Source organism: Strigops habroptila, chromosome 1 (genome assembly GCF_004027225.2).
Source record: "Strigops habroptila isolate Jane chromosome 1, bStrHab1.2.pri, whole genome shotgun sequence".
Lineage (NCBI taxonomy): Eukaryota > Metazoa > Chordata > Aves > Psittaciformes > Psittacidae > Strigops > Strigops habroptila.
The window spans coordinates 107,414,055-107,439,608 of NC_044277.2; the positions used below are offsets into that span (position 1 = coordinate 107,414,055).

Genomic DNA, 25,554 nt, shown 5'->3' on the forward strand with positions numbered 1-25,554 from the left:
AAAATGTACCAGTAAGCATTCACTTAGGAAATCCATTCCGGAAGGTAATAAAAAGCTCTTATTTATCTATAAAGTATTTCAACTGTAACATTAAAGTTGCAGACAAGTCTTCAAAGCTATTAATTCTCTTAATTCTCTTTGAACTTTTTGTTCCCCATAAATATAAGCAATCCAAAAGAGCGATTAATTTTGCTATTACACTGTACAACCCCTATCAGGAAATATGAACACATGAGAAGCCAACTGACTTTCATGTTTAGTCATGTAAATGTTGTTCCATATTAGAATCAAATGGACATTAAAAAGCTGCATTAGCTATAGTTCACTGCAGTATGTCTACCAGCTCCATGACATTATCTAAGCATTGTCTCTCTAGAATCTATAGGAATCTTTTCAGTTCTCCAGCATAACAAAGTCTTCCCTTGATATTCACCACCACCACCGAACTATAAAGCCTTTTTATATCTGGTTTTGTACAATTTTAATTTAACAGAGTATTGTGTTATTTTATTGTTGTCAACTTGTAAATGGAATTTTAAAGGGTTCAATGTTACTGTTTATCATATTCTTTATAACACATTTTGGAAAGAAAATTACTTTAAGTTAAAAACTGAGTCATTTGCAGCAATTGCTTTTCTGGGCTGGTACAGCAAGGGAAAAAACAAGGAATTAAACAGGCCCCGAACTATGACCATCTTTTTTCTCAACCCACCCAGGTGATCTTGTACTGTAGATAGAACATACACAGCACTAAGAAATTTGGGATTCTGATCCTAAATTTCCTAACTTTGCGCAAGGATCTTCCCCTTTCTGTGCCCTAGAGTTTAGAGACCTACTGATGAGAAGTACTGATTAAGACATTGAAATTAAAATATTGTCCACAAAAATAGGTAGAACTCCAGACTTGTAGTCTAACCTTTCTGAAGGAGGGAGACAATGTTACAGAATGTTTGTTTAAAACAGGAAGGGAAAAACCTAAAATTATGACAAAGCCTCTGAGTATTTGCTGAAGAAACTAATCTAATATAGCCAAGCAGATATGTGGAAAAAAACCTGAAATTCTGGATGAAAGAACTTTATTCTTTTTAACTGTTTAGTGTATTTTAACAAATATATTAAATTTGTAAGAGTTTGAGTAAAATCCAGTAGCCAAAAAAGAAAATACAAGAAATGGGTTCAATATAATCTAGTGCACAAAACAGATTGCAGATGGACTTTTCCTGTGTACTACAGTGTTCTGAAACTAATATTAAGCACAGCATATTTCTATTCTATTTCTGTTTATGTTGTTGTACTAGAGTAACTCTGCTTTTTCTGCTAAGTTACAGAGTTTCCCTGAATTCAATACAGTCAGGTTAAAAAGATAATGCAGGACTCTATAAAAGCTAAAAAGATGTAGCTCATTTGGAAAAATAACCTATAAATACCACTTCCAAACACTGCTCTATACACCCTCGAAGAAACATGAAATCATGTTAGTGATGTCAATTGTTTAGGCTACTAAGGTTTCATTCATTACCACTCTGGTTTTATGCAGCATTTTAACTTAAATTTAAGATGAATGGACAAATTTGCAAAATGCATGCAAAAAAACCTGAGGCTTAAAAACGTAACCTCTGATTGGTATTTTAGTCATCCCTTCCAAAATTTCTTGTATAATAGCAATGCTGAAAAACCCAGCAAATCTCACTGTTGTGCTTGACATATTTATTTATGGTAGGGTTTCCTTTATTACTGCTGTCATTTACAACCAGAAACAGTACTTTACTAACCTGAAGCAAACTACACAACAGTAATGCTTGCTTGTCACAGACAAACTATTTCATAGTTCTATAGTATAATGCATATTATGACAGAACCATTAATCTTTTTGATTTTATGTTTTGCACAAGCAAATAAACAATATCCCAAATGATAACCTGACAGAAATTTCAACTGCAGTGTAGTAATTTTGTGATGAGAACTTCAGTACCTTCAAATCTACCACAGATAACCTAAACCAAAGCAAGCAAGTTTACCTGAACTCAAGGAAGTGGGCCTTTTCCCAGTTAGTTCTTTAAAATTCCTCCTGCTAATCCCATACTATTTATGGAAAACATTGTGTAATAAAAACATGCAGCCTTTCAAGTCCAGGAAAGGAGCATTCTTTAAAGAAAAAACCCACAATGATTGAAGAGTCATGTTTTATTAAATATATATCCGTAATACTATACTACTAGAAATGTGGACCTTACATTACACGTTTTGAAACAAGAGAAAGTATAGAAAACATGGCATAATGTGTGTTAGTAAAGCAGCGTGCCATACTACCAAGCAAGACATGCTGGAAGTACGCAAGAGATACCCATGACAAGAGGGTATCCATCAGAATATAACTTACGGGCAGGTTTCTTGCTGAGTCCAAATAGAGAATAAGCAATGCAGAAGAAAGACCATCATTAGCATGGTCTTTATCAGCTCTAATGCTTGTTAGCACCTAAACAAAAAACACACTGTAAGCCTTTCTGAGAATCAAATAACACTATTGTGTCCCATTCCTGAAAAATATTTTAAAGACATCTCCCCAAACACAAACATTCATAAATGCACACTATGAAGCATAAGTAGTAAGTTTTCAGAACTTATATAGCTATTTCAAACACATTCTTTTGGAAATTTCCACCCCATTTCCTAATTACTTTTTTTTTTTTAGACTTCACAGAGTATAATCCTATCCAGCTTTATATCTCAGGCTAGTGAAATGATAGCTGATATTGTCAAACAATGAACATTAAGAGAAAAGAAGAGGACAAAAGCATTTTAAAATCCTATGCCACAAGACTACATTGACAGTTATGACTGGTATGAGATCTCTAAAAACAAACAGCTTGGAGTAAAGTTACAGGTTTATCCAAATGCATAACAGGTAGTGAATTAAATTACTTACATACTTCAACAAGCACACACACACACAAAAAGAACCTGCAACAAAAAACACCCCACATAAATTAAGATTAGGATAAAAGTAATGTGCTCCTTTAATACCTTGTCTAGGTTTTCAGCAGTTGGCATCAATGTGAGCCATTCCAGTTTTAAATGCAATTTTCCTCTGGACACTTCATCCAAAGTAAACCACTAAAAGTTAAGCAAAGTAATGTGAAATAATCTGACACTGAACAAATACATGATTGCGATTGGTTCTTCAAGACATTTCAAAATACTAAGGTCTACTAGAAATCTTGTAGAGCTTAAGTCTATAGAACCTGAAAAGACCTGATTCATTGTCTAAAATATCCTATTTCACACTAAATATTACAACACAGCATTAAAAAATCAACCAGCAACACCTCTATATTATATAGTAAAAAGCATTTTTAAAATACCAAGAGGATTCTTTAAGTTCTTGGCTTATAGATGTTCTAGACATAGATGTTCTAGACATAGATGTTCTAGACATAGATGTTCTAGACATAGATGTTCTAGACATAGATGTTCTAGACATAGATGTTCTAGACATAGAAACCCTGGATAACGTTATTATATAATCTCTCCTACATATATGACAAAAATTAGTCTGCTAAGTCTAATAATAGTTAAACCAGGCAATTAACTATTCTCCTGCAAGGAAAAGTTCTTACCAAATATCTAAGTAACTGCTTTTTGTGTTTACATACTAATAATCTTAAAACCTCAAGACAGAAGAACAACATTATTCTTCAGATTTCACCAGTTCAGATATCCCTTAAACCTCTGTGCTGATCATCAGGGTATCTAGTTCTATAGCATTAAGCTTACTCATGCACATCCCCAGGAAGAAAATAATAATACAAGAATAAATACATAACATGGGTTTTTTTTTAAACCAATACTTACTGAACACTTACCTCATCTAGAAGACGCTCCTTTTCAACTTCAATTAAATCTATCATCAAACTAGAAAAAAAAAAGAAAGTAAAAAAAAATTAGTATTTTAGCCAAGCTAAAAATCCAGTACAGAACTCAAACCCCACCCTGTGCTTGCTGAGTATCCAGGCTTCCACTGAGATCAAAAGAGCAGAATACTATTCTTTTAGCCCCTAAGAAAGAAGTAGGGAATGAAATGGCTGAATGAAGATGAGTGCAGGATAACAGAAAATATGCCTATACTAGAGCACATCTTGTAGCTATGAGGGCAGCTGACATAATATGGCCCACATACATATGACCAAACTCTCAAAACAGTGAACATATCCAAACTACCCACTGGAAATAGCCCCTGGACATACACTATGACCAAATTCATGCTTTGGCGTTGTCTGGCAGAGTGCTAGTTCACACAAGCTAAAAACGTACCAGGGAATCTGCTAAAAGTTTAAGAGCACAGACAACTGCATGCCAGTGCATGAACATCTGTCGTGGCTTTTTGTTTTATTAGTACTGATGTACATTATGCCACTTTCCCCCCACCACCACTTCAGTGTAAGATTAGGGATGTGCAAAGAAAAGAAGCCTTTGTACTACCTACTTCTTTATTTTAATGAGAAGAGAAGTAGGTACTGTTGCTCCTGTTAAGAGAGAAGGAGCTGGAAAGATAAGGGAGTTCTACTCTGTATGGAAAGCAACAATGGGAAGCTCCAAAACTCTGCAAGAAATAAAGGTGACAAATTACTGGAGAAAGACGCTGACTACAACCTTGAAATGTTTATGGGTAAACACTAAAGGTAGGCCTATGGAATCTAAGAGTGAGTAATGTTTGCAAAAGCATTACAGCAAAATAATTTCTTTAATCGAATAGTTAAGATCAGCTCTTAGAGAAAAATAAACTTTTAGATAGGCATTTGAAAAACTACAAAGATGAAAAAGATACACAGTTATAAAGCTGTATTAACTTTGCCTGAAAAAATAATTAAAACTTAGTGCTAGCTTACAATTATTAAAGCAGGTAGGGTACAATTCCTAAAAACAAACTCTTTTTATTCCTGGGTACCCATGCTACTTACCTTCTTTATTTAAAAAATATGTAAACATAAAGATGTGTAGATATACACAAAAGCACATTTTTATATTCATATATTTAAATATATTAAGAAAAGAATTACTTACTACCATAATTTTGAAAAGATAATTTATCTATAAATGCAGTAATATAGCAGAACTGCAATTAAAAAAAAAAAAAAAACCAACAAACAAACCACAAAGCAAAGAAACAAACAAACAAAGTCCTACATCAAAGTATTTAATCTCTTTTCAATACCTACAAACATATTCTCCAGAACATTTACCTTCCCAGGAAGTCATCTTTGTCTGGATCTTCATCAAAGAGCTCAATCTCCAGCTCTTGTCCTGGATGTTCATATACTAAGGCCTGCAAGTACAGTAAGATGGCCTTGTTAATGGTAAAACTAACTAGCTTTGTTTAATGGCATAGTAACAGTAAAACATTGAACTGCAGTGCCTTTGTGTATTAAAATGTATCAATAAGCAAATGCTTAAAAAAAAAATGCAATTTCATCAGTAGAGCAAGTAAAAAAGCTATTCAGATTCTATTTGCTAATGTTGGCTTTAAGAAACTAGACTGCTTTTCAGAATTACTGATGCTCAGTCTAGGGGAAAAAAAAAATATATATATATATAAGCATCAATGGAGAATTTCTGTTTTGTTACAGAACTTTGGGCTTTTAGAGGGAGACATCAAGAAGCTCCTCAAGAGAGTCCCCAGAACTTCTTCTTTAACAAAAGAAACTTTGGAAGACAACTTTACTGAATGCACAAGTTATTTTTATTGGTTATACCTCATAAACTTCATTCCATTTTGGATTGAGATTTTCTTTGATGACCTTGCTCTGGAAAATCTGGTTACCCACACGGATGATTCCATAAGGATCTGACTTCCCTTTGACAATCCCTTTTAGGTAAGTATCTTTCCCCTCCAGGTCCTGAGCTTCAATAAAGTGTATCCTTAAAACACCCTGAAAAAGATGAGTTTATGCAGTAATCTGAAAGCTTCCATGTCATCACAATTTATGCAATATGTGTTTTATAATTTCCATTGTGATTTTCCTAACATGAAACTTAGTTTGGAGACACTGTAAATGGAGGGATATCAATCATGACCCATATATACAGTAAACCTAGCACTCAAGAGACTCCTGAAAAGAAAAACTGTCATTGAAAATCAGAAACATGCCAGTTACATCAAGAAATGCCATGTTACTGGAAGTGAGTAGCAATAAATAGTAACAACTTTCAAGTGAAGAGCACTAACAATAAGTTACAGTGTTAATGTAAAACATATGCTGCTTAATTTTTGGTCTACATAGTTGAAGTAATAGGTTTAAGATTCTACTAAAACAAACAAAAAAAATCTTGGTGTTATTATGAAACATTAACACCACAGAAATTATTAATAAATTAAATCAATTATTTTAAGTGACTGGATTTACAATATCTGGTACTACTGCAATAACTGTATTTAGAAATTCGCATGGATGTGCATATCTTTAACAGTTACTACTACAGAAAAAAAAAAAGTAGAAGCCAGATTATTAGCAGAAACATGCTTACCTTTGGCATAGGAAACCGCAACTGAGCAATTTGCACTTCACTGACAAGGGGGACTGTAATTCTATTTGGAAGGACCAGGTAGTTAGATATTATATCCAATATTATTGTATCCGATAAACCACTGTTGGAGAAAATAATCCTCAGTTACTTCATGAGAATTAAACACTTTTTGTCACACTCATATACTCCTTTTGATGCTTAACAACCTAAAAGGAAAAAATATTTGCCTTTGGGGGGGACAGAAGACACATCTGGTTTTTAAACATTTTTTTTTTTAAATGAAGGATTCTTGCCAAAATGACCACCAGGTGGAAGCAATTGACACCGAACAGCAGAAACCACAGAGATTAATATAAACTTATTTCCTTGCCACTGACAAGTTGCCCCCTCACTCCCGCCTTTTAAAACCATCCAGGGTAAAAGGCTATTGCATAAGTTTTCTTGCCTGAATTGCATATAACCAAGCAGATGTTAACCGTTAATCTGCTTTTGTATTTCAATAATGATTTAACTGTCCCTGAAAGTTTGGCAAAGCATTCCTATAGTGTTATGAAACAAGTTGTCCTCTTCAGCTGGGACAACTGTCATTTAAAACAGAAACAGAAAGCAATCATGCTCCTGGCTGAGTAAAATATAGCCTGGGGAAGCAAAACGAGTTTTGTTCTGGTAAAAAGGGAGTGGCAGTACAATCACATTGGTAATGAATCATTTAAAAAAACCCAGCCCCACACCACTTCACAAATACAGAAAATAGAGATTTCCTTAACTACGAATTCACCCGGTTTGGGTCTGAACTGACAACAAATCAGTATGTTGTCAGACTAACACCACTGGTTACACACATTGCCTACACTGGCAAAAAGGCAGAACAGGAGTGGTACAATTTATAGAATCATAGAATAGTTAGGGTTGGAAAGGACCTTAAGATCATCTAGTTCCAACCCCCCTGCCATGGGCAGGGACACCTTGCCCTAAACCATGTCACCCAAGGCTCTGTCCAACCTGGCCTTGAACACCGCCAGGGATGGAGCATTCATAACTTCCTTGGGCAACCCATTCCAGTGCCTCACCACCCTCACTGTAAAGAACTTCTTCCTTATATCTAACCTGAACTTCCCCAATCTAAGTCTGAAACCATTATCCTTTGTCCTACCACTACAGTCCCTAAGGAAGAGTCCTTCCTCAGCATCCTTATAGGCCCCCTTCAGATACTGGAAGGCTGCTATGAGGTCTCCACGCAGCCTTCTCTTCTCCAGGCTGAACTTTCTCAGCCTGCCTTCATATGAGAGGTGCTCCAGCCCCCTTATCATCCTCGTGGCCCTGCTCTGGACTTGCTCCAACAGCTCCATGTCCTTTTTACGTTGAGGACACCAGAACTGTACGCAGTACTCCAAGTGAGGTCTCACGAGAGCAGAGTAGAGGGGCAGGATCACCTCCTTTGACCTGCTGGTCACGCTTCTTTTGATGCAGCCCAGGATACGGTTGGTTTCTGGGCTGCAAGTGCACACTGCTGGCTCATGTTAAGCTTCTCATCAACCAACACCCCCAAGTCCTTCTCTGCAGGGCTGCTCTGAATCTCTTCTCTGCCCAACCTGTAGCAGTGCCTGGGACTGCCCCAACCCAGGTGTAGGACCTTACACTTGGCTTGGTTAAACTTCATACGGTTGGCATCAGCCCACCTCACACATGTGTCCAGGTCCCTCTGGATGGCATCCCTTCCCTCCAGCGTATGTTGCCATGGAAGGCAAGTATCCGGAAAGATTTTAGGGGTATGCACAAAGGTTCAGAAATAAAATTATAAAAATACTTGAGATACTCCGAACTGCAGATGCACTCTTGCTACAGCTGGTGGAGCTGCTTCACGGATGAAGGTTTTATCCTCATAAATACACTTTATGATTCTCCTTTTATAGTCTTTATGAAATTAAGATGCAGATAAAGTTTGATTACTTAGAACATTTTCAGATGAAGCACTTGTGTATAATCACCTTATGAAGTTTTTCTAAGAGTGAATCTGCAATTGGGAGTGGACAATGTTAAGATACTGCTCAGACGAAAAGTTTCCTCTCTGCTTTGAGTGAATTCACATCTGAACTAAAGAAGTCTTCATTCCTCTTTCTTTCTTGCAGAGCTTACCCAATCATATTTACAAAGATTTTCATTTTCATTTTCATTTTTCATTTTCATTCACATGAACACTGAACCCAACAAATTTAGTTTAGTAATTCTTGAGACAACTACAAGATGATAATTATGTTATCGGAAAATCAGTAGCTTCCTTTAGTCATCACTGTAACGCATGTTGCTTCTCAGACTTCTTCAGTTCCCTTTTGCTAAACATCAAGTTTTCAATACATATATGCTAAATTTTCTCTAAAATGAACTGAGAAAATAGAACCCATTATTTTGTTGAGTTGACTTCAAAATTTAAGATTAACAACTCAACCAGTCTTAACATTAAAAGGAAGAAAAAAAACCAAAAGGCTAAGGTGATGGTAATAACAAATGATGCTCAATAAAGAGCATGCCTTAAGGACAAATGATTAATGGAGAAAACTAATTGACCTAGGTCAGAGAAAGCAAATGAGCAGTGCAAGAGAGGCAATGGTACCAGACCTGCCTTGAAAGAAAGGTTGTCGTGCTCTTTTCTAGTATTTAGTTAAGATCACATACATTATGAAATAACCTACAGGCAACAGAGAAAGATGTATCAATTTAAACTTTTGTGTTGATGCATCATCATAAACAGCTTAAGACTGTAAAACTTTGTCACTGATTCTAAGTACAAATTATTTTTTCAGTTCACAAAAATGAGGTGTGAAACACTTCATATATTATACTAAGTGTCTTCAAAATCTCAATTTTGTTGCAGAAAAGTAATTGGCAGTTACCAACTCTTTTGCATTGCTCTCTATCTAGCTTTACTTTTTAATGACAGAATAAGCAGCTATGTATTTTTCCCATGTTGTTTTTATTCATACTGCAGAGACAGTACATCTCTCACTGCATAGAGAATTTTTACTACATCTCAAGCAACCATAACATAATTCATCTTCCCATCATCCACATCCCCTCCTAACAGTACTTGAGTATTCTCACAGCCTGGCTCCTCCCCATATCAAGATTTTAATTCCACTCCTCTGTAAGGTATACTGATGATGGAATATTAATTGCTTTTGTGTCCTTCTCCTGTGGAGTCATATATGAAGAGCAATGGAAGTTGCTGACAGGGAAGCTGCTAGCAGCAAATGCAGAAATTCATTTAGCAGAAGACATTTGCAAATACAGTATGAACAAGTAGTTTAGTGTGCAGCCCACAGCCATAGGACGAGAAAGGTACTTGTGGTGGCAGCAATCTCTTGTTCGTCATTGTTTATAACAACTACAATATGTCAAGCTATCGTACCAAAACATACCATCTATCTATGCAGATAAGAAAAACAAATACATCACTGAAGATATCTCTTGGCAAGGCAGAGCATGAGTCACCACAGTTACAGTTTCTATAGAAACCATACCACATCTAGATGGCACCATTTTATGCATATGTGGCCAAGCTTGGTTGCTCTGGAAACCATAAACTTAAGATACTTGGAAAGAGTTTGTTTAGATCTGAGGTTTTGTGTTTGCAGTCAGGCGAATATGCAGCATGATATTAATCTCAGGAGCCTAGTAAGCTTAAGTACTAAACATAAATTTATTAGCGTTATGTCAAAAGAGCAAATTACTACTCAGGAGCTGTATTTTGGAAGCCATTTTCTCACTCATCAAACAAACCTCTTTTCTTAGAGGCAGTCTTAAGCAGACTCGAAACATAAGCAATTCTTGCAGCCATTAACCCACTTAATGCAAGTTCTAATTTCAAACTGCTCAACTGGGATTCCAGCTTCACCTGTCTAAGTAAAGCAAAAACCATTTCAGTCACGCAGTTGAGCACCAGAGGATTAATTTAATGCCTAAATTCAAACTTTTTTTTTTTTTTTTTTTAAACAATAAAAAATAATCCTGGAGTCAGCCAACTCTTGAGAGAAGGGGATCCAATAAAAGGACTAGTCACAAAATCCAAGCGTGTATCAGATCCACCATTATCCCCTTAGCCATTGTCTCAATATTAAAACCCCTGTGTAACTATTACAACTAGATAATTATGAATATATTTATGGATTTAACCTTATCAGGATTGCAATGATTCAAAGTAGCTTGGTTTTCACCACTACTTGTGCTTTATTCTTTGGGGTTTTATCATGCACTATTTTGAAAAGCTCTGAATAAGCCAAGCATCTTTCCTAGCTATATTTGATAAGTATTTTTGTTACTCTCTTTGATCTTTACATAATAAACAGAAAGCTTTAAAAGTACTTGAAAAAATCACAAAGTTTATTTAATTTGATTACTGTCTTAAGGTATTTCTAACTACCTTTACACAAGCAACTAGAGATGTATTGGCATACAAAACCATGAGCCAAGTTGATATGAACCCACTGCTATGAAAAACAAAGCTCTTTGTCCTTCCACTGTAGTAGGAGGTGGCAGATAGGAAATTCACAATATACTGGATATCTGGAAAGGCTTAGAACACTAAAAAAAAAAAAAAAAACCAAAACCCACCTTAAAAAAATAAAAAGGAGTTTAAAAATCATCTTTAAAAAATGTTTTTAATAAGACCTACTAGATTATACTTCTGATGTACTTTCACTAAAATCACTACCTTCTGCATATTGAGCAATTTCATATAATTCCAAATGAAAAGATAACTGCTCAGAGTCATTTAACATAAAATTATTTAGCTGATGGTTTTCAGATTTTCTGGGTTTTATTAGGATGGAGGAATATCAAACACTACTTTACATATACTCACTTCAGCCCTGGAACGTCCAGAAGATTGGTCAATCCAGTCCAGTTAATTTCCAAAAGCTGTGAATTACACAGGAAAGAGAAGGAAGGGAGTGGGGGAGAGACAGGATTGGGGTGGAGGGGGGAGGAGGTCAGAGGAGGGCAGGGAGAAAAAGAAAAGAAACAAACCTGATCACTATAGATTCTGACCAGTAGAGGGTTAATAACCATTTTCCAGGATTTTCTTAAGCAAAACTTTTTCCATTCTAAATAATTTTTAGCCACATTTTTTTAAACAGTTATAAAAACAACTTACCATCTTCTTACCCACCCTTCCACACAAACATAAATACACACATGCACACCCCAATACACAAGTGTACATAGTATCTACTACATATAACCAATATCAAATACTGTAATGTGGTCCTATGTTCTGGAGAAATATTTTCATATTCACCATAGATGTGTAATAGATGAACAGTCACCAACATGAATTTGCAAAGTGTAACAAGCTGATGAAGAATCCTATTTGGGACCAGAAAAATAAGAGATCTAGAAGATATGACCAATGGAAAGAATTGGTCATAAGATTGGGAGGTGGAAGAAGGATGTGACAACAGCTTTCAAACACAGAGGCAGCTGTTTTCAATGACAGAGACAAATTCATTCTACCACTGATGCAGTAAAGATGAAATATATCAACGGGATTAAGTATCAAAGTGAAAAAAATCTTCAGAAAAAATAAATAGGCATAACTCATTGCTAGATCATATATACTTCCTTCACTGAAAGTCTTTACAGAATATTAGACCAATGCTATAAAGGTACTTAACTGTTTCAGGGCTGCTGACATTAACAACCAATTTCTAATATTGTTTTCAATCCTGTAATGGTTTAATTCTAGATAACAGAACTAACAGAATTGAGTTTTCTTATCTCCCTTCTTACTGAAAACTTCCTATTAACTGCATAGAATTGAGCAGAAGCAACAAACAAATCCAAACCCACCTAGTGACCACCATGCTTCCAAATCCAACTAACCCAATCTAAGAATCACTGCACAAAAGAAGTTTAAAAGATTTTGAGATTCCTCAACTAAGAAAATAACTGTGTTGGTTCACTTAAATGCTGAAACAAAACAACAAATCTCTACAAGAACGTATGTTGCATCTTTCCACAAAAAGGCAAGAATAATCACCCTACATTCATTTTCTATAAAAAACCAGCACGTACCATTCTTTTATAAAGGTTCTATTAATAGTTTAGTTAGTGATTTCCTTTGTGAATACTTTGACTAAAGATAACACATAATACAATTACTTACATAAGGAGCACTGTTACTTAATATACTTTTGGAATGATAGTAAAATATTTTAACAATATTATGAAGCACCTAGCCTACTTGTAACAAACAGTAAAGCAGAAAAAAGTCATTATCCTTTCAGTGGAAAAGGTAGTAAGATTTAATAACTAAATGTTCCAAAACAAGAAGTAAGACATATCATGGGATGTAGTGCAAGAATCTACACGAGCCAGCAACAAGCCACAAAGAAGGCTAATGCTATCCTGGGCTGCATTAGGAAAACCATTGCCAGCAGGATGAGGGAGGCAATCCTTCCCCTCTGCTCAGCACTGATGAGGCCACACCTGGAGTGCTTTGTGCAGTTCTGGGCTCCTCAGCACATGGACATATTGGAGAGAGTCCCAACAAAGGGTCATGAAGATGATTAAGGGACTGGGACATCTCTCCTATGAGGAAAAGCTGAAAGAGCTGGGACTATTTAGTCCAGAGAAGAGAAGGTTTGGGTGGAATCTTATTAATGTCTATAAACACCTTAAGAAAGGGTGTAAAGAAGACGAAGCCAGGCTCTTCACAGTGGTGCCCAGCAACAGCACTGGAGGCAATGGACACAAACTGAAATGCAGGAGGGTCTCTCTGAACATCAGGAAACACTTTTGTACTGCGAGGGTGACTGAGCACTGGCACAGATTGCCCAGAGAGGTTGTAGACACTCCACCTTCGGAGGTACTCAAAAGCCACCTGGACATGGTCCTGGGCAACCTGCTCTAGATAGCCCTGCTTGAGGAAGGGGGTTGGACTAGATGACCTCTAAAGGTCCCTGTCAACTTCAACTATTCTATGAGTCTGTGAACATATTACAACAGAAAACAATTTGGTCCCATCCAGGGATTAAGATCGGTGTCTTCCTAACTATGCCATTCAGTGAACAAACCTCCAGACTTCCATGGAATACTGAAAATTTAGCACCTTCCCTGCTAATAGCCATTCAGAAAAATAACTTCAGTTTAGTACTACTTCCTCAATCCTGCAAACCCCCAAATGTTTAAGTAATATAACATACAAGTAGACTGGTAGTAGCTGGTAAGACTAACCACAACTTGAGTTTTCAGACTGGTTCTCGTGTTCTTAACACAAGTTTTGACATTACGTTATGTGACACCTTAAAAATCTATGCAAGCTACCAAGGCTCTGGAAGAAGTAATTTTATACTGGTTTTAAGACAAAGAGCCCAATTGGTTACATAATTCATTCCCTTTTTCATTATTCATAGGCAAATAGGAAGGCAAATACACACCATGAATACCCCCCAACAGTGGTCCCTATCTGGAGACGTTCATACCTGCATCCCATTTAACAGTTTTACATACGGATATTTTCAGAATAAACGGAAAACGAGAAAATATTTGCATTTCGTTTTGATTTTTTCATGCTTTGTTTAGCGTATTGCATACAACAGTTAACACAGTAAAGTCCTGTGCTGTCTCCTAAACAGACTTAACCGAATTAAATGAATTGAGTAACATAATGCATGTTGAAATTCAGCATTGAGAAACATCTCCAACACTAGACTGAAACATTTACCATGGTGGTTTCTGTATTAACTGCCACAATCCAAAACAAAACAAAGAATGACCTATGAGATACCTCTGAGAACCAAAAGATTTTCCATTTCTGTGACAAAAAAGCATTTTAAAAGGGTGCAACACAGTATATGAAACACAGAGTGCCTATAGTACAATCTCACTATCACTTTGATTATTACACACCTCAAAAACTACCGCTTCATTTGGTCATCAGTCCTTAGACCATGAAGCATGTAAAAATAGTTACACAGACAAACTGAAAAAAAAAAATAAAAAATAGTGCTACTAAAAGTGGCCATTCAGACCAGAAATGCAATTAGTACATAGAATGTCAGAAGCTTCTATTCATCCACTTATTGTACAGGAATAAATACAAAGACAGAGGCCAATTTCAGACATGCTAAAGACAAATCCTTTTCCCTTCGAAGTTGGAGCTAAGAATTTAAACATGTTACTAAGGCTAAGCACTTTACAGGATTGTTAGAAAAGCTTTGCAAATAGATCTTCAGCCATTAAATGTTTTGGAAGGAATACAATTCTTCAAACCACTGGCATAAATCAAGCTTTCCCTATTTGGGCTTTGAAAGTAAGTTCTCCTTGTAGACAAGATTTGCTACATTTGACCACCACAGTGCTTCCTTTCCAGTTCTACCAGAAGAGCCCAGCAGTAATGAAGCACACTGGTATCGCGCACTCTAATCTTAGTCTACAAATATTAGTGAAAAATGCCCTTTCCCCCACCCCCCTCCCACCCCAATTTTGGTGTTCTTCCCCTGCCCGCCATCACTCCCAAATTCCCCTCAATAATGTTGTTTCAAATCTGCACTTTTAGCTTCCAAGCATAATCAGATTTCAGCATAAGACACACCTTTGGTAACTTAAGAAAAGAGGAGCTTTCCAACAAGCAACACAAATTCAGGCAAAAAAGGCTTATACGTGCAGTAGTATGGAAATAGCACTGACAGCAGACAAACTGGCAGTAGAGAGAAAAGAAAGTAAAATCCACAGTATTGCTCGATACACAAGAGGAAGCCCTTCCAGCCACAGTCCAGCCACATAACAAGGATTTGCATTCTACGTTTTGGGCATTGCCATGCCAAGACTTGCTGGAGAAGAAAACAACCCTCTAACTTGAAGTTCTGACAGTTAAACTAAAGCAACGTCACCACCCTAACAAACTGAGCCCTATGGAGAAAAAGGGAGCAAGCAGAAGACTGCCCTGCAAGCTGATGAATCATTTTATGAAGCACTGAATATAAAAAAGTTCCATACTTAAAAAACGGTTTTGGCCTTTAAATCTCGGAACAGGCTAACAATATTATTTCCTTCTCTGCCAGTGCTCTGAGCAATGCATAATTCCCTTAGTTTAGCTAAATTCAGAGAATGCCAGCTGGTTCTCTGCAGCAGAACTAACAGGGCACTGGAAAGACTACATTCAGGATTTGTCACCAAGTGAAATTCTGCCAGGAGCCAGAAATGGTGTGGTGTCTTTCCACAGCTCATTGCAACTGAGAGAGGTGATATGCCTTGCAGATACTTACCAGCCAGCTCACTGGCCTAGAGCAGGATTTCAGACACCAGTTACACTTTCCGATGAAGTAGTATGTGTGTCATGTTACTCAAAGCTCTTTGTTCTTTCAATTTTTCCTCTGCTCAGAACAGTGAAAACAAATTGTTTCACTGCTCAGAGCAGTGAAACCCAAGAAATTTGTGTCTTATCAAGGCTCTGTACTGAGAACTAATGCAACACATCCATTGAAAGAGTTTAAAAAAACCCCAACCATATATATATGTACATATATATATATATCCCTGCAGCCTATAAGGAAAGGCAGGCTAAAAACTGATGAGCATTTTCACATAGTTGGTGTTCTCAATACCCTGGATGCCTCTACAAAGGGAAAAGAATGTACTGGAATGTAGAATATAGAGGGCTATAACTGAAGTTCACAGCAGCACAAAAGGCAGTCTATAAACACTGCCAACCTTGTGGCTTGATTTGGCTGCCATAAGCACTACTAATTCTCACATGAAAAACCATCAAGTATTTTAAAATGCTGATGAACAATTTCCTGCTAATCAAGTTATGGAAGTATAAGACTTCTGGAGGACATATGTTCAACTCTGCTACTGAGCATGATGAGCCAATTCCATAGGATAAGTTGTGTTTCTTCTCAGAAATTTAGATTAGAAGGAGAAGCGGACTAACTTGCCCTCTTCTGTTACTTGTGAATGGTCATGCAGAAACACAGTACAATTTTTCTGTTAGTAGAACACAGCCTATTACCACTACAATGCTGAAGTAATATTTTAATAAGTAACATTATCCAATATATTTCTTCAGTAAACGTATAATAAACTCAACCTCTCAAACAAGGCTTGATTATACAATATCACAGAAAGTAGAATACCACAGAAAGTAGAAATCACACTGGTTTTCATCATTGCTATTGGAAACACAACATATCTCTGCACAGGAACTGTGTTTTACAGTAGTAAGTTTTTCAGTTGTAACTGTCTAAAGATTAGAGGCAATTCCTATGGAGATAAGATATATAGTTATTAAGAATCAGAGCAGGCAAGTTTTTGAGTTAAGGTGACCAGAAGAAGAATCACAATTGGTCTTACAAAAGTACAGCACACCTTGCTATTCTCCATAGTATCAACTACTCAAAGCTTCAGTTCAAGCCAATTCTCTCTACTTTCTACTAGTCCTGTACTTTGGTTCACACTCTTACAGTAATACTGACACTCTCCTGACTCCTTAGCAAGCTGGCTCAAGATGCTAAAATACATCTGAAGGGCAGAAAACCAGTCACTTCTTGCTGTGTTTAATACTCCTGCCAGCTTATGCCACTTCAGCTTCCTTCAGGAGCAGAAGTTTCAAGGCTGATATAAGAAAGACAATAACGATGAATGGGAGGGCAAAGGTCTCCCTTTGAATATGGTACGGTGGAAGCACCAACTTTGATGGCCCTTAAAAAATCCTGTAAAAGCTATCACAATTAAAAATTAAAATAGTGTAAGTTATAGCAATTCCTAAGTATACAAAGTAAACATGCAAATCACTCACTTTATAAGCAACAAGACTAAATGTTAACAAGTACTGTAACAGTACCTATGCTTCAGAATTTATACAGGTGTTCCACAAACCCCTTTAAAAGAGGTTAAAACATTTTGAAGCAAAGATACTGACAGTCTCATAAGCTCTGAAGGCATTTTCAATCAACTAAAAGCAAACCAAAATAACATTCTCCTGCATTCTACATAACCACCTTACATTTCTTTCCAGCCATTTCACTAGGACTCATTCTTGGTGAAGCATTCTTTTTGAGTCTAATTTTCATAAGTAATGATAATTTTTAAAGTCACATCCAGCACTGAGTTTTCCAAAGGCAGCCAATATTAAATGAAACTAAACCAGCATTAAATAAATCAAAACTGCAGGACAGAACCAATCTGTAAAGTGACTGGAGGGAAAGCAATGCTCAGGTCAGCAAGTGGAGGGCAAAACTGTAAATGTAAAAATGAGAGCTTTGGAAGAGTTGACCGTTTTTCCTGGAAGACATCCTGTTTTCCAGCCCTTGTTGCTTTATTTTTAGAACAAAAGTATTGGTATTTTCGTGTCTTTGTTTTTTGACAAAAGGGTTGGGTTAGGGGACACCTTCAATATTAGGTGTGCCACTAAACAAGCTTTTGAAAACTACAGACTTGCAGTCCAGCTATAAGCCACAATTCTTCTAGAATTGAACCAAAAATCTAAATAATTAACTTTATGATATTCTGTTCTCAAAGTTAAAGATAACCAAGCTTAAAGAAGCAGAATATATGGTAAATATACATAATGTTCACATAATGAGAAGTAATACGAAGCACAAATACAAATCCTGACTATTTACACAGCGCATAATTCTCTCTGGCATTGAAGCTCAGAATTTTAAAAAACTACTTCAAAACATCAGAATGCACATATTTTTCTCTCTTGAAATCTTATATATTTGGACATATTTTATAAGCTGTTAAAACTTTTAGTATCTTCTTGACAATAACAACAACAAAAACATACAGTATTTTAAAAGTTCCATATAATGTAAGAACTCTTCCAGCATCAAAAATTTCATGCATTACTCAGAAATATGAGGCTGGTAAACTCATTAACCAAGTATGTTCGGAACTATTAATTTAGGCTGTGTTGCCTTATATAGTCATTAAGGCCAGCAAACAGATGATAGAGAGCAAGAGGAATTGTTGCCAGTTACTTTCGACTGGAAAATATGAGAACAAAATCTAATGCTAGCTGCCAACTAATTCCTCTTCTCTTCTAACAAAAATATTGGAGAAAAGCTTTCCTTGGCTGCAGCCACTTGCTCTCTAGTAAGAGGACAGAATTTGGTTATTGTTATAAACAAGCCTTATTTTACATTTTTCTACAGAAGTCAGAAAAACAAACACCAAGACAACACATTGCAGTGGGGAGAGAAGTCTGCTTGTATAAAAAACCCTAAACATCCATGTATAACTGTCAAAATTACGAAATAATGTAATTCAGAGATACATTTTTTGAACAATCCACCCTTAAGTTTTCTCAGACCTTGGCCACTAGCTTAGTTTTCAAGTGAAAGAGGAATGAAAACCACTTTTAATGTTTTCGTAACTGAATATTTTTGGGGAGGGGTTGGCTTTTTAATTTTGATACTCCAGTCCAGTCTACTTCCCATCGCTTTTTGTCCCACTAAGTCACCAGACTCCTAATAAAGCATCATGGTGGTAGGAGTAAAGACAAAATTACCCTGAACAAAGTATTTCCTAAAGTTCAGAAAGCTGACGACCACAAATGAGAGGTGTATCATTTGATATATTTTCAGTTTACTATCTCAGTTACAAGTTGTCCAAGTTAAGCACTTAGCCAATACATGGCACTTAGAGTGGATCAGGGACAGAAAGGACTGGGCACAGGTATCAGAGCAAAAAGCTGACTGAAGGTATCTGAGAATACCAGAAATGAAAGGTTCAGAAAAATGCTACCAAAGCATGATGCTGGGAAACAGAGGAAGTGTCAGAAAGTGCTCACGAACCAACCCACCTGCTGCTGATCTTTACCTCCCTATCCCCTGCCAGCTTTCTTGCCTCTCCTCTAGAAAGCAACAAAGCAGTAGCAGCCCGAGGCACCCCAGGAAAGGATTGCAGACACACTGCATTGGGTCATGACTCTTGCCACTTAGTGTGTCAGAATGGCTTCTGCAGAAGGATTGTACACTGGTTTCTTTCTCAGTGAATACAAAACAGAACTGATAGAGACAACACAAATCTCATCAACATGAAGAAAGGTCATTCCTGTAGGAAAAAAAATGTAAAGCCTGTGTCCACACAGATAAACTCTTCTCCCTGTTCCTCAAAAATAGAGTGTTTGCATTTAACTTGTTTACTGGATGGTCCCTGTAATGAGCTGGGCACTGTACGGAATCTGGAAATTGTTTGGGAGAGCACTAAATAACAAAATAACATCAGAGAGTACGCTAACAATTACAGAGCACAGACTACCATAAAGTAGAGTTCAATCCTTGTCGTGGGCCCGCTTAGACTGTTAGTATAAACATGAACGTTAACAGATGTCCTACACTCATACTGCTCAGCCAAAGGGTAAAAAGAGACAAAACTTAGGCAGACATCTCCTAATGTTTAGACTTGCCTCAAAGAAATGTGTAGAAATCCAAATTTGGTTCATCCCACTGAACCAAATATTTTGGTTCCAAAACCTTTTCAAAATATGAGCAATGATGTTTCATCAGTTTTCCATGAATTATTTCACTTTTACCAAAAATCTCACTAAATTATCTACAAAACTTTTCCAAATGCTTGCATGTTTTAAGTCTACATTCCCTCTACTCAAGCACATGTGGTTTCTCCAAACAGATGAATCAAGCCACATAAATGACACAAGTGACACCATAAGTTTTTCCTAGGCTGCACGTAAACACCTATACAAACCTATCTTTTGAACGAACTAGTGAAAATCTATCATAGGATAGATGACAGAGATTCACAGTGTTTCCAGACAGCCTATTGCAGAGCTTCACTACCATTCAGGCCTTCCCTCATCCCCCTTGTCCAGCCTGAATCTTCCTTGCTGTGATTATTGGTTATCCTATCTGCCACTGAAATGCAGAATTGATTGTGTGTTTCTTTTCTGTAAGCTTTTCACATTTTGAAGAACATGTTCTTCTTTGTCTTCTCTAAACTAAACAATTTCCATTCTTTCGGTCTGTCCTTGAGGGTCAAGTTTATTCTCATCTCCCTACTTTGGATACTCTCCAGCTTGGCAGTACTTTTGTTGAAGTGCTGTGTCTAAAACTTCATGAAAGCATTTCTGGGTTATCCTCTTGTTTACACATGCCAGTCTAGCTATACTGTTGTCATACCAGCCAGACCTTGTTGGCTTACCTTTGATTCACTATTATTCATGCCCAAATGTGCACTTTGGCCTACCACATATTCCAATTGAATTACATGACACCCTCTCTTTCTCTGACTTCTGCTAATACCACGAATGTTTTGAAATCCAATTCCATCTCATGCTGTACTTCATCTGTTCTCATACTTGGGTCATTGGTAAATGTAGTGGAAATTGCCCACCTGCTACCCAGGTTAAAATCTTCAATCATCATAGAGGGTAACCTCAAAACACCTATTCTGATTTTAATTTGTGGTAACACCAGCATGGTTTTCAAAACAACCTTGCACAGATGTTGGGGAATTTTAACTTAGGCCACACTCACCTGCAGACTGTCATGAGAAACAGCAACAAAAGTTTTGTTGGTGGGTTTTTTTTGGTGGGGCTTTTTTGTGTCTTTTTTTTGTTTGTTTGTTTTCTTTTTTAAAACAACCTAGATGGTGTCTATTGATCTTTACTTGTCCAGAAGACATGTGAGAAAAAATTGACAGCTTTGACAGAACAGACTTTGTAATTCCAAGGTAATTATTATTGATCTTGGTTTCTTCCAGCATTCATTTCTGGGAGAAGTTCAACCAAATGGTAGCAATTTCCCAAATTCTTTCCTTTTGCTGTTTAATTCTTGCTCCATCGTTTTCTGACTACTATCATCATCAGCACTCTAAAAAGAGTAGCAACAGAGCTAAAAGCACTTACAGGTTTCCTAAGGAAAAAAAGGGATAGTGCTCCAATTAGGGGCATGTCTCCAATTAGTGGTTCCAGGATAACCCTCATAGTCCCATGAATCTGTGAAAGAGGAGGAAAAAAGGCAATGGGATTGACTTTAGTTCAAGTTTTAAATAAAACTTATTCCCTGGCAATGCTCACACTTCTGATTCATGAAATTCTTCATTATAGAAAAATTTTATGTATATAGCTTACATGTCATCCAAACCCAATGCCTATTTACATAGGCATTAAATAGTTGGGCTGACAAATTCTTTGCATTAATCTACATGAGGGTGTGTCATGTTAGTGATAATTTTGCTAAAAATATGAAGTAGATTATTTATACAGCTCAATATAAACAATTGTGGCAGAAACCAATACAGCAGCATCCACAAATACTAGAACAAACGTTAGTAAATGCTTATAGGTACATTAAGACACAGACAAAAAAAGCATACTATTTTTCCTTGTTAGAGAGAGAGATCTGATATCAAAAAGTTAAGGAAATTTGAGAAACAATATCAGAAGGCAAGGCTAATTGTAGTAATTGCATGTAAACTAATGATTTCATCTAACACTGAAACATTCAGTAAAACAAAACTTTAAGCTCCACAGTCCCTTCACAAACCTACGCATCACATGAACATTGGCTTGATGTGAAATTATCTCCACCTTTTCTAGTAGAAAATGTTACATATTTAAAAGGGTTCTATATCTGAAACTAATTTACCCTTTCAGCTAAGTCATGCTACTGAAATTATTACACAATATCAATATTATGCAACTGTGAAACAATAGTAAGTAACAAAACTACACAGTTACTGGTTCTTTCTTATAAACTAATTAAATCAGAAAATAACAATGCAGTGATGACTCTGTATCAAAATCAAAACAAAAAATATTTATCCTACCTGTATACTTTTCACACCAGCTCTGCAGAAGTATCTCTTGATCTCCAAATCAATTTCACAGTTTCCAACAAAACTAAAACCAAAAAGAAAGTATACATTTCATTTTGATTAACTAAAATGCAATACACAGTTGTTTTGCACTGTCATGACTATATATTTTCTATCTCAATCCATACATAAGAAATGCATGTTAAAACATTACAACATATAACAGTCAAGATTGTTAAAAAAACTATATTCCCTTCAAAATATCACCACTGTCATCAAAATCACTAAAATTAATACATAGGTATGTTATCATCTCCAGAAGCATGCATAAGAGAAAACACACAAGTAGCCTTACTTTTGGGAAATAACAGACACAGGATTCATACTCCACTTCAGGAAAGCTCTACATAGGTCTCATTGACAGTACATTTACCCAAATCCACTCTCATCCAATATACTCACGAGAAGCACTAGACAAGAGATGGTTATTTTGCTAAAAATCAAAGTTGTCTGAAATATACAGAGACTTGCAAAACCAGTCATATTTAGAAATTCAATAAGCTGGGCATGCTGAGCTGGATGATCCACTAAGCAAGGTTTAAGCCAAAACCAGTTGAGCCCTTTCTGAAGGGAGAGAGGAGGCAGGAAGTAAATTAGAAAATAATACATTAAAAACAAGGCAAGTTTTTCCCTGAACAGTTTTTGCATCCCATTTTTGGGAATGCAAGGTCAAGGGCTTGAAATTTTGCAGATACTGTCCTGTACCTCTGAGATAGATTTGTAGAAGAAAAAAGCCCCATCTATTTTGCCCATGCTACAAGGCTAAAAGATTATGTGCACACAACTCAGACTCGGATATTAGCAGCTATTTCTTCTGAAGCTCCATGGAGGTCAAGCATGTGCCAGCAGAGTTGAGCAGATCTTCTCCAAGAACTGCTGCTGCTGTGAGCCATGTTGGGTCTGAAAACAAACTAATCCTGAGACTCAAAAAGAAATCTAGGACGAAAGCTTGAGGTCCCCTTGCAGTACCCCTGCCCCCTCCCCTGGCAGCTGATGGCCACAAGGTACTATCAAAAGAAAACAAAGGTGAGAGTTGCTGCATCCAAGATATCCATTATTCAAACCATCTGTAGCCTCCTGTGCTCTGTGTGTAATAGTGCTGTCTACGGGATTTCAAGTAAATGCAAATCTTACCAATCCCTTAAACAATAAAGAAATAAACAATATTATCAAGACATCCTTGTAAACATCCAACACTGGAATTTATTTTGGACTATTCAAAAGATAAGACTATGCAGAATCAGTTTCATACAATGACGAGTTTGGGGAAATGGAACACAACAACATGATAGGGTTCTATGTGAAAGGAAGGTCACTATTGCTTTCCCTGGAAAGAATGTAGTGTGACTATAGAGTTTAAAAATAGGTATATAATTTTTAATACACAATTTAAAAGGATGTAATTTCTATTTTTACCTATATAACTATAAATAGAGATAGTAGATATATATACACACACAGACACACACACATATAGAATTGCATAACAACATGACACAGAGAACCAAGGTCAATCAAAACCTGCAACTGAAACCTCAATCTTGGCACTTTGTACCATCAGGACTATTTGTGTTATGAAGACTGGAAAGCAGCAATATGCTAGTTTGAAAATCCGTAACAACATGATGACAAATTGATATAAAAATAGTAACAAGCTGCATTTGAGAGTCATAAGTCAGCAACTTTTGACCTTATAATCAAGTTAACTATGGTTTTATCCCTCAAGATACTTGGCTGGGTCCATTAACAGGCGATGCCATACGGAATTCCACTCTAACATAACATGCAACTTCAAGTCACATTTAGCAAGCAAATTCTATACATTCAGAGCATAATATCCCAGAAATACATATGACCCCTGTAATGTACAGATCACTGAGATAGATTACAGTTTAATGAGGACAGTCTTGAAAGACTATAACAGCAGCTGTACTGAATCAGATGAGAAACACAGTATACTACTGTATGTGGTCATTGTAGGCCACAGAAAATACCCAGAAGAAAAATGAACAAAGAATAAGACAAACATATTTCCCAGGTTACAATGATCTGTAATTCTGTACTTTGGACTATCTTAATGATTTTTTAGGTGGTCTTTGGAAGGTCTTTTGACTCCATTTTTACATGTGTCTTCTGCCAGTATAATGGTAGCGAGTTTCTCCATTGAAATATACCACATGAACAAAAAATATTTCCATACGTTTAGATCTTCAGCCTAAAACTTTCTTTTAGTGCCAATATGTTTGTGTCATGAGAAGATGAAAACACTCAGTTGTAGACTATTAACAAGCATGTCCTCAATCTCTCAATGTTTTTTAGCTTTCTTTACTACAGTTCACATTTAATTTGACAGAGTTTATCTTGTTTTCTGTTGATCCCTAACCTTTCATTTTCCCCAAGGATTTACTACCTTCATGAGCATCACCAAACTAAGATTTCTATTTATTAACAATTTAACTTTATCTTCATTTGCTCAAGTTGTTAAATTTTTCCCTCACACATCTTTGTCACCAGAAACTAGACTGTTCAATTGTAACATGAGTTTTGATAATTCTTTGCCATAGAGCTCAGAGTAATTAAGAGAAAGATAAAGTGTCCCCTTTGCAAACACGGTCCTGAAATTGAATCTTTAGATACATTTTCCATGGACTGCTTCGTGAATTAGCTAGTCAAGCTCCTTACAAGAGTAAAGTTCTTAAAAGCACAGTACCTGTTTCAAAAGGTTCTGAAAAACACTCTGAAACAATGATCATAATGCACTCAATATCCTTGCAAAACAATAAAAACTAAACCAAACCCACACTCCTTTTGCAATTAAATTTAAAAGCAAAAACAAACAAAAAAATCAAGGAAGAAGCAAAAAGTATTAAAGAAGTGTTCTGGAGACACATTGATATAGTGTTTATAAAAAAATACAAGTAACTGCAAACAGTAAAAAGCCTCAAACATGTTATATACTAAATTTTAGACTAAACTTCATGGCAAAGTTTTAATTCACTAATTAAAAAAAAAAAAAAAATCAAAGATAGTGCTTTAGCTTTGGTTGTTTTTTATTAACCAAAATTACGTTAATGATGCAGTCACACCGAGTTGATGTACTATTTCCCTCAGATAAATGCTATTTACAGCATGTAGTTCCTTCCTCCATTCATACACAATTAGAACTAACTAAATTTGCGTAATGAAGCAGTT

The 25,554-nt window shown here is 36.3% G+C and overlaps 1 protein-coding gene across 3 annotated transcripts in view; it reads right to left on the bottom strand.

Annotated features, from left to right (window-relative positions):
* The window catches only part of ESYT2 (extended synaptotagmin 2), a 77,348-nt gene that overhangs the window by 19,661 nt on the left and 32,133 nt on the right, over positions 1–25,554 (bottom strand). For all 3 annotated transcript variants that reach the window (XM_030486591.1, XM_030486601.1, XM_030486610.1), the window contains exons 5-13: positions 22,315–22,387; positions 21,392–21,481; positions 11,381–11,436; positions 6,523–6,643; positions 5,751–5,927; positions 5,241–5,323; positions 3,864–3,912; positions 3,025–3,114; positions 2,381–2,476 (exon numbers count right to left, since the gene is read on the bottom strand). In XM_030486591.1, coding sequence (XP_030342451.1) covers positions 2,381–2,476; positions 3,025–3,114; positions 3,864–3,912; positions 5,241–5,323; positions 5,751–5,927; positions 6,523–6,643; positions 11,381–11,436; positions 21,392–21,481; positions 22,315–22,387 — 835 coding nt within the window. The remainder of the gene's footprint in view (positions 1–2,380; positions 2,477–3,024; positions 3,115–3,863; positions 3,913–5,240; positions 5,324–5,750; positions 5,928–6,522; positions 6,644–11,380; positions 11,437–21,391; positions 21,482–22,314; positions 22,388–25,554) is intronic.